General features: G+C 52.0%; 3 protein-coding genes across 6 annotated transcripts in view; all 3 read right to left on the reverse strand.

Moving 5' to 3' along the window:
- The window catches only part of LOC306810997 (uncharacterized protein), a 70,088-nt gene extending 64,274 nt beyond the window's left edge, over positions 1-5,814 (reverse strand). The window contains exon 1 of the mRNA XM_079324219.1: positions 5,673-5,814. Within this exon, the coding sequence (XP_079180345.1) occupies positions 5,673-5,787 (115 nt within the window). The 5' untranslated portion in view covers positions 5,788-5,814. The remainder of the gene's footprint in view (positions 1-5,672) is intronic.
- EHMT1 (euchromatic histone lysine methyltransferase 1) overlaps positions 1-15,355 on the reverse strand; it is a 460,745-nt gene that overhangs the window by 15,468 nt on the left and 429,922 nt on the right. The window lies entirely within an intron of this gene.
- CACNA1B (calcium voltage-gated channel subunit alpha1 B) overlaps positions 12,741-15,355 on the reverse strand; it is a 292,116-nt gene continuing 289,501 nt past the window's right edge. For all 4 annotated transcript variants that reach the window (XM_079324218.1, XM_079324217.1, XM_079324216.1 and 1 more), the window contains one exon: positions 12,741-14,272. In XM_079324218.1, coding sequence (XP_079180344.1) covers positions 13,766-14,272 — 507 coding nt within the window. In that variant the 3' untranslated portion in view covers positions 12,741-13,765. The remainder of the gene's footprint in view (positions 14,273-15,355) is intronic.

Below are 15,355 nucleotides of genomic sequence, written 5' to 3' on the forward strand. Positions count from 1 at the left end.
AGAGCGGGGATGCTCAGCCTCTCCATCCCTGGGGCATGGGAGGGAAGGGCAGCCGGGGTTGTCCAAAAAACGGAAACAAAGCACCAAAACCCTGCTAATCCTGTAATGGGGTGGTGGGCTGGGCGAGCAGCCTCTTCTGGGGGGAGGAAATGGGGTTTGTGTGCTCAGATGTGTCCCCAGTGGTGCCAGGGCCGACAGGAGCAGGTGGAGCCCCTTTCCCAGCAGCCTGGAGGGAGCTGCAGCACAGCCCAGCCCCTGCCACAGCCCAGAGCTCCCAGGGGCAGGGAGCCTGCCGGGACCTTCCAAACCAGCACATTCTGTGATTCTGTGACTGGCTGAGATTCCGTGACTGATCCTGAGATTTACTCTGATTCTGTGGTTGATTCTGTGATTGATTCTGAGATTGATTCTGTGATTGACTCTGTGATTCTGTGATTGATTCTGTGATTCTGTGACTCTCTGATTGATTCTGAGATTCTGTGATTGATTCTGGGATTGATCCTGTGATTCTGTGATTGATTCCGTAATTGATTCTGTGGTTCTGAGATTGATTCTATGATTGATTCAGTGATTGATTCTGTAATTCCGTGATGGATTCTGTGACTCTGTGATTCTGTGGTTCTGACTTTGATTCTGTGATTGTGTATTTGTGTGATTGTGTCGTGTGATTCTGTGATTGAGTCTCTGATTCTGATAGATTTTGTGATTGATTCTCTGACTCTCTGGTTCTGTGATTCTGTGATTTTGTGATTGATTCTCTGACTCTGGGGTTCTGTGATTCTGTGATTTTGTGATTGATTCTCTGACTCTGGGGTTCTGTGATTCTGTAATTCTGTGGTTCTGTGATCCCTCCTCACTCCCTGTAGAGCTGAGCCCTGAGCCTGCACCCAGCAGGGCCATGAGGACCCATCCCAGCACCCAAGAATCCACTGATATCCCCCAGTTTTCCCTCCCAGACAAGCCCCAGACACCCAAACCCCCTGAGAGGGACTGATCCCACAATCTGCAGTGTCCAGGGAAGGGGCCCCTGCTCAGAGCTCAGCTTTAAACCATCCCCAGCTCCTGCCAGGCCACCACAGCCAGAACTCCTGGCCCACAGAGGCAGTGCCAGCCCAGGCTGGCTGTGAGAGCTGTGTCCTGTGTACATAAACACAGAAATACATCCAGAGCAGCCCCTGAACAGACACAGAGAGCTGCAGCAGCCCCAGGGAGGCACCAACATTACATCAGCCCCACAGCCAGCACCTCAACCAGGAGCAGATGGTAGCTCCTCCTGCAGAAATTGGAGTTTTTTGGGAGCCTGCCCAGAGGAAGGAGGTGTGGGCAGCAGCTCCAAGCTGCTTCTCACACCAAACTCTGTGTCTGCCCCTGGAATCTTCCACCTAAGCCCAGCCTGGCTTAGTCTGGGCTTGACACCGGGCTGGAGTCCAGCCAGGGTTTGGACAAGGTTTAGCTGTGACACTCAGCCCAGAGTCTTTTCCCCATGGGAATGGTGTTTGTATCCTCCAGCTCAGCTCCTGGTGAGCTGATTTGATCCCAACCCTGCAGGATGATCCATAAAACTTCTCTGGAAAGTCTTTCTCTAAGGAACTTGAATCCCTTCCCCAGCACCCCAGAGTTTAAATGGAATGATATGGAATGATTTCCATCTACTAAGGTGCAGAAAATAGAGGTGAAAGCAGCTCTGGCATCTTTCTGTGCTCTGTGGTGGCACAGGGGACATGGGCTGTGAGTGCCAGAGCCAGCTCAGAGCAGGGCCTGGATCCAGAGGGAAAGAGGCTTCAGAAAATTAGGCTTGTGGAGAAGTTTCAGGTTTTAACTTGGTCTGATCTGGACAGATCTCATGGGGATGCAGCCAAACACCAGCTCTGCACTTCAGCTTCCAGGAATACCAACATATTCAGGAGACTGCTGGGAACAGCTGGGAAGCTTGGGCTGGAAGTTTCCAAATAATCCAGCATAAGACAGACTTAAAACAGAGAGAGATTTTTCAATCCAAACAGCTGCAACTGGGCAAAATTAAACAGCAGAGCAAAAAGCACCATCCCTGGCAGCCCAGGATGGATGTGCACCCATCCCTCAGTGTCCCTGCATCCCAATGTCACCATCCCTCAGTGTCCCTGCATCCCAATGTCCCATCCCTCAGTGTCTCCTGTCATCTTGGGAAGAGGCAGTGCCAGGTGGGACAGCAGGAAAACGTCCCCCTTGTGCCACAGCCCTCAGCATCCTCCCCTCCAGATGTGTCCAAGGAAATTGGAGCCACTTCCAGGCTGGAATTCCCAGAGCAGCCAAGCCAGAGGCACCTGGGTGTACCCAGGTCAGTGCAAGGGGGGTACAACCACAACCCCAAGAGATCAAGAGAAGGTATTGGAGGGAAAGCAGGAACTCACCTCCTCTATTCTCAGGAAAAAAAAAAAAGCACCAGAAGATTTTAGGGAAAAGGCTAAAGCAGCTGGAAAGTGATTCCCAGCAAACCCAGAGTTCACATAAGGGAGACATTCAAATGGATCTGAAGCACAAAGCCAGGCAGGTTTTATCCTCCTCCCTCTGGAGCACAAGAGGAGCCCATGAAGGAGCTCAGGAATAAAAGCTGGATTGTAAAAATGCCCTGGTGGGCTCAGTCTGGGGTTCCCAGAACTCCTGAGAACCCTCAGGGTTTGGTTTTTCCTGCCCTGCCCTCCCAGGGGCAAAGCCTCTGGGGGAAGCTCCCAGCTGCTCCCTGTGCTGGGGGCACGGGCAGTGACCCCTGTGTTTATCCATCTTTAAATGCACAATTTAGGGTCTTGTCAAGGGGAAAATAATTGGTAATTCCATATAATTGCCTAATTAAGGACATCATGACACTCCATAGAACGGAGAGTCAAACAGAAAGGCTACAAATCTGGGATTTCTGGATTTTTAAGAAGTCTGACTAGGAACTAGTTAAGATTATCAGCACCAGACCCAGACACAAACATGATATAATATAAACAAATATATATCTATATAAAAAAATATATAAAACACATACAACTCTACACAGACAGCACTGATACAACACAATTTATATATAATTTTCCATATTTTCATCAGCTTCAATATTTCATTTACCAAATCCATGTGCACATTCCCAAGAGATCTCAGATTTGAGGAGCTTGCACAATGCTGGATCTGACATTTCAGAGTCTCAGGCTTCCAGCAGGATAATTTCCTGAAAACCTATTTTCCCCCAAAACCTCAAGCAGAAATGCCATCTGCAGGAGCCAAGCTGTGCATTTTCGGATGCATCCCTTAATTAAGCAGATTCTAATTGGATGACTCCAGCTTTAATTAATGGCAAATTGTTCGTGCACTTTCCTGTTTGGATCTCATTCCCAAACAGGATTTTCTGGGCTGATTTGGGGGAGTTTTGTGTTTTGCAGAGTGGGGTTGCAATTATCATTTACTTCATTTCATGAGGGAAAAGCTCAGGAGCTGCTGGGCTCCCACTGAACCAAGGAGTTCCCACTTTCTCCTTCTTAACCAGAGGATCCCAGGAATGGTGGGAAGGCTCAGCAAAGCCCTGGAGACCCCCAGGTTGTGAGGACAGGAAGGGACAGATGGGGCTCATCCCAAATCCAAAATTCCCTGCCAGTGCCACCCCCATCCCACAGCGCTGCAGGGGGAATTCTTAGGAATTGCTGCAGCTCCCAACAAAAAAAGAACCAGAGGTGGCCCAGGAGCTGCTGTAAGGGCTGGAGCCCCTCTGAGCCAGGCTGGGAGAGCTGGGGGTGCTCACCTGGAGAAGAGAAGGATCCAGGGAGAGCTCAGAGCCCCTGCCAGGGCCTAAAGCGGCTCCAGGAGAGCTGGAGAGGGACTGGGGACAAGGGATGGAGGGACAGGACACAGGGAATGGCTTTTCCAGGATTAGATGGGATATTGGGAAGGAATTGTTCCGTGGCAGGGTGGGCAGGGCTGGCACAGGGTGCCCAGAGCAGCTGTGGCTGCCCCTGGATCCCTGGCAGTGCCCAAGGCCAGGCTGGACACTGGGGCTGGAGCACCTGGGACAGTGGGAGGGGTCCCTGCCATGGCAGGGGTGGCATTGGATGGGCTTTGAAGTCCCTTCCAGCCCAAAAACCCTTCCAGGTTTCTAAGAAACCACAAAAAACAGATGCAAGTTCAAAAGCTGCTCCCTTAGAAATGAACCTCTCCACTGTTCCCAGCTCAGTGCTCCAGCTGACACTTGGTTTAGAGTGCCTGGGATGGATTTGGTTCAGTGCTAGGGGTGAGCTGGGTGGGAGCTGTGGGCACAGGGGCAGCACACCAGGAACACCAGCAGCTTCCTGCCCAACCCAGAGAACCAGGAGCAACAGATCACCCTGTCCTGAGCTGGAGGAAGGAAAGAAGACAGGGATCCTTATTTCCTAAGAAATGGATCCCAATTTCCTACCAAGCCTAAGGTGTCACAGCTGCCACTGTGCCCTGCCCTCTTCTCTGCCACTGCTGGAGCAAAGGGGACACAGAACCTCAACAAGGTGCCACCAGACCTGAACACCAAGTCCTGGCTCCAGCCATGAGCTGCTCTCCTCTGGCACTCTCCACATTTCAATTATTGCCCACCTGCCTCAGGATCAGCACTCAGGGCACCCAGCCAGGCCCAGCAGTGCAGGGTCACTGCTCCAGCTCCTGAAGCCAAGCCCTTGTTTCCTGGAGCTCTGCCACTACACCAACCTTGCCTGGAGCAGAACTACTCCATCAGCAGGGACTGGCTGGGGAACAAGAGCCTCAGCCTCAAAGAAGTGTCTTGGTTTAGGCCAAAGCCCAGGAGAACCCCACACACCAGTCAGACCTGCAATAAAACCTGAAAAGCTTCCTGAGTTCAGGACCATCCCCAGCCTGGGCAGCAGTGACCAAAGGGCACAGCCTCACACCTGGATGATGCTCAGCCACAGGTGAGGGTGGGCAGGGCTGGCACAGGGTGCCCAGAGCAGCTGTGGCTGCCCCTGGATCCCTGGCAGTGCCCAAGGCCAGGCTGGACACTGGGGCTGGAGCACCTGGGACAGTGGGAGGGGTCCCTGCCATGGCAGGGGTGGAACAAGGTGAGCTTTAATGTCCCTTCCAATCCAAACCAGTTCAGGATTCCATGATTCTATGATGTGAGAGATCCAAGAAGCCACACAGAAATCCCAGCAGAGCCAGCTGCTCTGTCCCGCAGGGACACACCCCGCTCCAGGCCCCCTGTGACACAGGGACACCGCACAAGGGTCGGTCCCTGCCCGCCCCCGGCAGCTCACGGGGGACGCCCCTCGCTGTGGGCGAAGCCTTTTTCACCCCGTAGCATTTCTGGCTGCCCCGTGGCCGGAACGCCGGGGCACGTGGGGGGTCCCCATCACCCCCATGGCCAGGAACCGCGGCCGCATCCCCACAGAGGGATGTCCCGGCCGAGTCCCGAACCCCTTTCCCTGCGGCGCGGGGCTCCCAGAGCATCCCATCGGGCACAGCCCATATCCCATCGGGGACAGCCCGCATCCCCCCGGGACCTTCCACATCCCCTCGGGACAGCCGTATCCCATCGGGGACAGCCCGCATCCCATCGGGGACAGCCCTCATCCCATCGGGCACAGCCGCATCCCCTCGGGAATCTCCCGCATCCCTGCTCGGGATGCCCCGCATCCCCCCAGGGATCTCCCCGGACCCCCGGCCGCCGGTCCTACCTGTGTCCAGCCCGGAGCCCGGCTCGGGGCCCGCCAGCGCCGCCGGGCACGGGCACAGGCACAAGCACAGGCACAGGCACAGGGCGCAGAGCAGCGGCAGCGCCCCGGAGCGCATGGTGCCCGCAGCCGGCCCCGCCGCATCCCGGCCCCGCCGCCGCCGGGACAGGCACGGCCCCGGCCCCCGCCCCCGCCCCCGCCCCCCGCCCTGCCCCGCACCGCGGCTCGTGGCCCACATCACCCCCTCCCCAAAACCAGCAGCGCCGCCGGCGCTCCCCGGGAGGAGCAGTTTGGGGGTGGGGGTGCTCCTTCCCCCCGTGCAGGCTCCGCGGGTGGCAGACGGACAGACAGACACACCCTGACACACACACACAGAGTTTCAGCGGGTTGCTGACACCCCCTCCCGTGCTGGTTTGCCCTCCATAGATAAAGGAGACATCCCACAATCTGCCGCCCCCAAAAACTCGCTGCAAGTGTTTCTCGGGGTGCTGTGCCCAGCTGCCCCCGGGGGTGCCCGGCCCTGCTCCTGCAGGGGGAGGGCAGAGCAGCCCCTGCCCTGGCGTTTTGGGGTGAGTGGGCACCTCAGCTCTCCAGTGAGCTGGACTGGGTTGAACCCCTGTTTCCTTGGGGTCTGGGTCAGTCCAGCCCCCTGCTGAGATCACAGCGGGTACATCTGACCCAGGCAGGGCCTCCCCAGCCACACCACCATCCCAGTGGGAGGGATTTGCAGAATCACCCCAAAAGTGAGTACCCCAGTCCCTACTCCAGACTGGAGTGCCACCCCATAGCAGACCCCGCCCGCTCAGTGTCACCAGTGTCACCAGTGTCACAGACGCTGCAGCTGTGCCCCGTGTGTGACAAAGCCCTGGGTGCTCACAGATGCCCTGGGGAGGGTTGGCTCATTCCCAGTCCATGACAATATTTTCCCCAATCATGCAGAGACACAAAATACTTGGGAGCCTTCAGCAAGAGACAGGCAGCCAAACTCCAGTGGGACATCCCTGCAGGAGATGCTCAGGAGTGACACCCAGCTGGCATTTGGCTGGTGTATGCCACACCACAGCATTGGGAAAAGAGATTCTGGAATCCTCACCTGAAATCCCGATTGAGACATGAGCCAAGCTCTGTGCAAAACGTGCTGTGCCCATCTCTCTCTGCCCCTTCCCAGGTGTTCCCCTGCCACACTGGCTCGGCTTGCCAAGGAAATTAAGGTCAGAGACACTCCAGGAGCCTTTGCTTTGCCATGTAGAGGACTTTATTTGTCAAGAACATGTGACACGGGTTTGCCTTTCCTTTTGGACTCTCACTGATTGATTCCCTTGGATGTGACTGTCCCAGCAGCACGTGTCCCATCCCTTGGCTTGTCCTGCAGCCCATCCCTGCTGGGGCACCCAGGGACTCTGCCCTCTGCTCCTTGCACATCCCACCAGGTCTGGTTTAGGTGCATCACCTGCAGAACCACATCTTTCAAACACTCTCCAATCCACGAGGAGGAATTGTCAAATTCCCAGGATTACCATGCCACAGTCCTGTATCTCAGCTCAGCATCCTGTTTTTAGCCACCCTCTCATTTGCTGTATCCAGTGACACAACCACATCCACATCTCAGCACAATCTGTGTTTGCAGCACTGCAGGTGTGCCAGCCTTTGGTGCAGGAGTAGCTGGACAAGGACCACGCTTCCTCCTCCTCCTCTCTTTGTGCCCTGCTGGGCAGAAAAAAGGCTGCCAGAACCCAAGAAATGATAAAAACAGACACAGACAAAGCCAGGGCTGGGATATTCTGTTTCAGAACAACGACAGAAAGTGGAGGTGAGGCTAAAATAAATAAATTCTGGTTACTGTTTGCTTCAAATTAACAGCTCTGCTCCATCAGCTTGTTCCTGCCTTCCTCCTTGGGTGGAGGGGCTCCATTCTGGATTTCCATCCCTTCTCTCAGGATTGGTTTGCTCAGATCTCATTCTCCTGCTGACTCACCACCCCAAGACTTCACCCCAAATATCTGCACACCCTTATCAGAGCCCCCAGTGCATCAGTCACTGCCATCCCTCAGTCCCCAGCCTTCCAGCACTTCTCTTACGGCTCTTCCCTTTAAATTCTCCCTGAGTGAATTCCCTCCTAGGGAGATGCCAAATTCCCAGTGACCCCTCCTCACTGGGATCTTACTGAAAACCTGTGGATGTAAAAAAGATCCTGCACACACCAGTGACTTCAAACATGAAGGAAGAAGCAGAGCACCCTTAACCTTGTCCTCACTTGCTGGGTGACCCTGGGCAATTTAGTCCCTTTTGAAGGGTCTCAAGTGACTATTTTTTAATCCCATAAAAATGCAAAATTCACCTCATCTGTAAAATATTTTGGAATGTGCTGAGTGACAGCATTGAGTTGAGGTTTGTTATCACGATCAGGCACTTTCTGAAAACGGTGTTTTCACAGCCTGGAAAATATCAGGAGATCTGCTTAGGCTTGATAAAATACACTGGGATGAGTAATCTGTCACCTTGGAGGAGATGTAGGAGTCTGTGGGTGCTATCTGAAATGTGGCTGGAATGAGGAATCAGAGGATGATCCCAGCTTTTCATGCTCCAGGGAATAAAAAAGCCAAATTACCTGAGCACCTTGAACTCCGGTGTGCTCAGCTTCTTACCCTGAGTTTTCTGCATCCTAAAACAAATATTCCAGGGAATGACTCTCAAGTCTTTTGAATCAGTGTTTTTTTTCTTTTTTTTTCTCTTTCCCTAGAAAGTAGAAAAAGCCTGAAAATGCTACCCCCTAATGGCACAACTGAGTGTGGGGTGCTGGCCTAGGAAAAGCTGATCCAAGTTTTATCCACAGGGAATAAAGGGAATGGAAATTTTGTGGTCTCTGCTAGAAAGATGTGCCCCTGGGGGAAGAGACCTTGTGCAAACACCCCAACAGCAAAACCTTCCACCAGGAATGGGATGAGGAACACAAATAAAGCCATTTTTGGGATTCAGCTGAACTCAAACCCAGAGGTTCCAGCTCCAGCATCTCGGATGTGGGAGAAGCTTTGAGTGTGGGATCAGGGGTCCTGCCTGTTCCAGCTCCCTCAGCCCTGGAGAAGCTGATGGGTTCTTGCTGCCTTGGACCCAAAGAACACAACTGGAATAAGGAGAAAGAAAAGAAAAAAAATTAAAAGGGCAGAGAATCACCAGAAGGCTTTTAGGATTTTAAACCCTTATGAGGTTATAAAGTGGGTCTGGAGGTCTCTGTGATGCTGGTGTGGAGAGGCTGCCCAGCTCTCCCCAGGCAGATTCCAGCTCTCCAGGGGTTATTGTGAAGCAAATCCTGCAGGGTCCCCTCGGTGGTTGAGGTGGACACTGATCCACACTGATTCCCAAATCCTCCACTTCAAACCTTCCCCTGTACCCTGCTCAGAAATCTCCATTTCATGTTTATTTGGGCCATTTCAAAAACTTAATAAAAATCCTGCTCTTTAGCCAAGAACCCCAAACCCCACACAGACCACACTGCAAGCCAAGGAAAGTTCTCCTGCCCCAAATTCTAACCATGAACTCAAGAAAAACATGTCCTTCCCAAGCTCCAGCCTGACCTGGAGATCAGAGAGTTGAGGACCTTTTCCTTTCATTCCACATAAAATCTCAGGTGGGACCTTGGGTGGTCTCATCACAGAAAAGATGCAACCAGAGAGAAGAAGAGTCAAGACCTTGTGCTCTAAAAAGTGCTCTACAGCATCCAACAATTTTTGGAGAGTCCTTGGTGTTGTGTGACACCAGAAGACCCTGATGAAGGAGGAACACAGTGGATTTCTGCCCCTGGGAAGGAATGAGGGGAATTCTCCAGTTATCCAGAGAAATGAGAAATTCTTTCCTTCTATTCTGACAGCCCTTGGGTTTTTCTGCTCAGTGCAAATCTTGGAAGTACCAACTTCCAATTAATTCCACAAATATGATATGACTAATTCTGTTTCCTCCAGGTGCTACAGCAGGGCCTGGACACGACAGACTCTGACACCAATCCAACCCCTCACACTGCTGATTCCAGGGCTGCCTGAGGGAGGCAGAAACACCTGCTGGCAGTGGGGTTAGGGCTCAGGTTAGAGCCACAGGAAGCCACACACCCAGCACATAAAACAGTCTGGGTTGGATTTAGGGTTAGTCTCCCTAAAGGTCCTCCAGTCCAACCTTTATGGGATGAGCAGGGGCACCTTCAGCTTGTTCAGAGCCACATCCAACCTGATCCTGAATGTTCCCAGGGATGGGAATCCACAGCTTCTCTGGGCACCCTGTGCCAGCATTTTACAGGAGAAACATCCCTCTGCTAAAAAGCTGTCAGGAATCAATCACTGCTGGAGGGTTTAACCCTCACCTTTACAGTTCTGCTGCCTGTGGAATCCAGGAACTGCCATCTCTGTGCTGGATCCACACCACAAATTTCCAAACAGCTCCCTACTCAAACCGAGCATCTGTGAAGCCTCTCTGGATGAACAAACCCCCACAGACGCAGCCAAACGCTGGCAAAGTCCCAGTTTGGGCTGCAGTCTGTCCCTCCTGGAGGTGGGCAGGCCCTTGGCATCTCCCAGTCACAGGCACACCGCACACACCGTCTGGGAATTGCTCACGTTGGTTCTTTTTTTTTTTTTTTTTTTTGCTAAGTTTTTATTTTAATTCAAGGACTTTGCTTCATACAAAATGGAATTGTAGAAACAACTGCAGAATTCAAAGTTTGGCTGATAAATATTACTCAGGCAGCAAACTAGGCAATCACAGAACTTTTTTTTGTTCTCAATTTTTTTTTTCCCCTTGTTTTTTTTTTTGGGTAAAGTTCCGCTTGTGTTGCATGGTTGGAACTTTGATCGTTTTTCACACTGTTTTTTTAAATATAAAGTTTTGCAACAAACCCCCAAATTTATATCAAATATAATTAAAAATTAACAACTGATGAATACATTGTATCAAAAAAGTACGAAGATAAACATTTTCCATGCACATACTTTTTATAGATATGTATATATGTATATATATTACATGCAAACATTACTTATTCAAAGTACAGCCACTACGAGACTGGTTCTGGATGCAGAAAACTGATCGGTGCAATTCAAGTTTGGCAACTCACTATGAGGATTCTTGGAAAGATGGAGAGACAGCAGAGAGGCTGTAAAAAAACGTCAGGAAAGGGTTATGGATAATTGTGGTCAGGCTTGTCTGTCACTGTCATCGACCCCTACGAGGCGGGTGAAGGATTTGGACAACTTGAGATTCTTCTGTCTAATAACTGAGGTGACCCAAGGCTGTGTTAGTGCAGGGCTGGAGGGGGTTGGGGATGGAAAAATGGGAGAAAAGAGAATTATTTCGTACAGAAAGGCATCTCTGTTGCTTTCCAGTGTGGGTTCAGTGTTTGCATGCACGGGCAGAGATGGTGTTGTCCCTTCCCCTCGACTTCCTGGAGTAAAATAGGAACGTTCCCTTGGAAAAATTCAAATAAAGTGTTTGTGCCTTCATTTCAGGAAAATGTATAAAACATTTGGTCACAATCGTGCTGAAGCCTGAAACAGGAAAATCCAGCAGCTAAAGCTAGAGATGGATGAAGGTCTTTGCGTGGTGGGGTGGGGTGTGTCCGGACGTGTCATCTGGTTGCATAGCCCTCCTTTGGGAATGCCAGGAATGCCAGCCGTGACCTCTGGCTACCACACTGCCTTAATTCCGAGTGCACACGAGTACAGAGATACAGACAGGATTATCCTTTAGCAGAGTCCAGGGATGAGATCGGCCAGAGATTGCTACTGAACAGAACGAAATTAAAACAAAACACCGGAGGGAACAAAACCGGGTTGAGTTTCCTCACGGGAAGAGCTACAGGAGATGTGAAGAACCACCTTAGAGCAGACTGCTCCTGCCTGAGGCTGCCAGACTTTGCTGAGAGCACCTCCTGAGCGTTTTGGTGGCATCTGATCCCCTCCAAGCAGCCCAGGGACAGAACAGATTACCAGGGCCAGTGGGATTTCCACCCACCCCACGCGACCGCTGCGCCTGGAGAAGTTCCACAGGTTTGGGGCTTGGCAGATCCTCTGAAACAATTCACCTCTCCAACCCTACCCTCTTTCCTAGTGGTGATTTTAGGAATGTGCTCAGCACCTCCCACCCTTTCTCCTCTCACATTTTAACCTCTCCATGTCCTCTGGCTGCCCTGTGCCCCAAACCAGCCCTACAAGGGCTCAGCAGAGCCCTGGGCACGAGGTCCTGGCCAAGCTTTGCCCCCAGCCTCCCTCCCCCCCAGCACAGTGCTTTTGCCCCTTTCCCAGGCTCACAGTGCAGGAATCCACACGGGCACAAAAGAAAGAAACCAGCCAACACAAGAGTCGTTGCAAGAACGCAGAAATCTCATCCCTGAGAATCAGAGTTAGAGGTTTGGATTATTATTATTATCTTTTTTTTAAAACTTTCTATTATCAGGCAATAAAAACAACTCACTCCAACTGCCCTCCACACCAGTGATGCATGGCCAGAGCTCTCTCAGCTGGCCTGTGGGAGATGCTGCTTCCCCTGCAGGAGCATCCCTGCAGGTGCTGCCCTTCCCCACCTGCATTTCCTCCACTGGGCAATGAGACAAGGCCGGCTTTGTTTGCTGCAATCACTCCCCTCCCACCCATAAAAGTATATCTCTATATATATATTTATATATTCTAAAAAGAAAAAATAAATAAATAAAAATTAAAAGTAAAAAAGAAAAGGCCAACAAAACCCAAACCAACCCCAAAGCACGTTTTGCCTTCCCCACTGGAAGCTCCCAGCCTGGGGTGCAGTGTTGGGGCTGTGGTGACCCCAGGGCCCCTCCGAGCTCTGGCCCAGCCCCTCTGCCCTCCCCACGCTTGCCCAAGCTCTGATGCCTCGAAGCAAGAGGTTGCATCGTCACTGTGAAAGATTTCAAAGGTTAGGCACTTAGTAGTGAACAACTGGAGCATTCGGTAGAAACGGTGGGACCTGGAATGACAGTTGGACTAATTTTCTACAGAAAGAGGAAATTTTTTTCTGGGTTTTTTTTTTTTTTTGGTTTTTTTTTTACTGTACAATTTACAAAAATGCACACAATGAAAAGTTAAAGTTCTATCTAATAGCTTGATATAAAACCAATAACATTTCTTCTTCTCACCCCTACGCTTTTTTTTTTCCTCTTTTTGTTTGGGTTGGTTGTTTTTTTTTTTGTGGAATTTTTTTTTTTTAAGTTATTTTTTGCTAAATCAAGCTTATATTGTAAACAAGACAAAACAGTGAGGGCGTGTTGCAGTCAACAGGAGAGAGGGATGGATTGAAAAGTCTCAGCAGCAAGGAAACAGTCCTTACAAAGGAGCTCTCTTGTGGCTTTACCGTGTGTCAGTGTGAAGGACCCGATGTGGCGAGTGACATTAGAGACCCCAGGGCAGCGGTGTCACGGCAGGGTCAGCTCGGGGGGTGGCACCAGCTCTGCCCTAAAGGATTGCAGTGGCTGAACATCAAGTCCCAAAGGACTGTCCTTTGTTCTGGGCTGTGTTTCTCCTCTCCCAATTTCTTGGGTGCATCACTTCCTTCTCAGCGCTCAACGAGACAAAACGCGGGGGGGCGAGCGTTGTTCGCGCGAGTCCCTCTGCGACCCCCGGCTCCCGCCCTGCCAGCGGGGAATTATGATGGGAAATTAATTAAGAAATAGCCCAACAAAGCTGCGCCAATCTCGAGAAGGACCCACAGTTCTGTTTTTCAATCGTGGAAGGTGAGGATCGCTCTTCTCCCGGCTCCTCGCGGCCGGGTTGGCGCCTGGTGCGTGTCTCGGGACTAGACAAGGCAGTGGGGAGGGGGCAGAGAGGGATGTGCTCCTCCCGCTGCCCTCCCCAGAAGGAGGGAGCCTTCTTCCTCCATCTGTCTAGTGCGAAAAAAAAAACAAACCAAAAAGAAAAAAAACCTAAAGAACAACAGAGGAGAGAGAGGCTGCAGGGGCATCTCCGGCCCCGGGCGCTGAGCAGTTCTCGGGGCTGCCCCGCCGGCCACCTCTGGCCCCGGGCCCCCGTGGGAGCTCCCAGCCCTCCAGATGATAAAACTCATCCTTATTAAGCACGCACGCCTCGCAGGGTCCCGCCGAGCCGCTAGCACCAGTCATCCTCATCGGCTTCGTGGTAGTAGCTGCGTCCTCGCGCGCCGGGGCCTGCGCTGAGCCCCAGCGTGTAGTGGTACCCGTTGGGCACGCGGCGGGTCTGGTGCGGCTGCGAGGTCAGCGAGGAGACGTAGGAAGTCCTCGAGGAGCGGCCCGAGTTGGTGGCCACGGCCTCCTCGAAGGTGAGCGCGTCCTCGTGCGCGGCGGGCTGGCGGTGGCCCAGGTAGGGGTCGGAGCCGGTGCGGGCCACGGCGGGCGGCGGCGGCGGCTGCTCCCCCCGCAGCAGCGCGTTGTGCTCGGACAGCCCGCGGCTCAGGCGGCCCGGGGAGAACGTGGGGGTTTGGAAAGTGGTGAAGTGCACGGGCGAGGAGTTAGCGGTCTTGTAAGTGATGCTGGGGCGTGGGGTCAGTGGAGTCTGTGGGAGCTGCCTCCGACCCCGGCAGGGGGTACTAGCACCAGATGTCGACAGCAAGGGGCTCCCATTAACTGAACCACTGCCCTACATCAAAATTGGAACAGAGCAAATCGAAAAATAAAAAAAGGGAAACGCCGGACAAACACAAAGGCAGGCAGGTATCAAACAGAAGGAGAAGCAACAGAAGGCGGAGACGAGTCACAAGAGGAAAGAAAAGCAAAAAAAAAAAACAACAAAAAAAGAGAGAGTTTAGACAAGCACAGTCGGGGGTGGGGGGAGGCTCTCGAGAGATAATTTAAAACGAGATGTGGAGAGCTGGAGAGTTCAAGTCTGGGAGCAGTAGGAACAGAGAGGGGCAGAGCATCGGTAGGACGCAAACTGGGACACGGCTCCAACAGAGGGGACACTGCCCAGGGGAGGCACCCACAGCATACAGGGCTCGACATGCGCCTTACCTGGCCTGGGAGCAGCTCAAAAACCTGAGTGTTTTGGGGTTTTTTACAAATTATTGTTGTTTTTTTACAGTTTAGCTTCGGGGTGAGTCCGTGCAGAACTTCACCCCGCAGTAGTGCGTGCTGGGTTTGTGGGAGGTGTCCCTGCCCACAGCAGGGGCTTGCAGTGGAATGAGCTTTAAGGTCCCCTCCAAATCAAACCATTTTAGGATTCCGTGAATCTATTTCTGTTGCCAAAACTCGATTATGGGTCGTTATTGTTCTTATGGATTCTGCATGGAAGGAGGATCTGGGTGACTGTTTTTAGCAGGTTGGGAATGAAATACCTTTGGATTTAATAGCCAATTTCTGGAAACAAGCAAAAGCTTTTTGGACAGGCTTTAACAAGTCCCTTTAACAGAAATTAATTCACATTCCTTTTTTTTGATATTACACATAGAAAGGTCTGCAGCTTCCTGGGTTACTAATAACGCCTTGTGAGAGTGAACTAAGCTGCAGTAATTTACACAAATGACACGAGTGAGAGGAAAGGGCCCCTGTCTTCCCATTTCTATTTACATCTCCCAAGGCAGGACATGAATGCATTGAAAAATCCCTCAGCCTTCCCCAAACTAACATTTTGAGACCAGACCTTTAATGTTTAAAGAGCATTTTTTTCCTTCTGATCACCCCATCAGGCTGGTCAGGCTGTTGGTCACTGCTTGTTCTGCCCTGC

Source organism: Erithacus rubecula (assembly GCF_903797595.1).
Source record: "Erithacus rubecula genome assembly, chromosome: 21".
Taxonomy (NCBI): Eukaryota; Metazoa; Chordata; class Aves; order Passeriformes; family Muscicapidae; genus Erithacus; species Erithacus rubecula.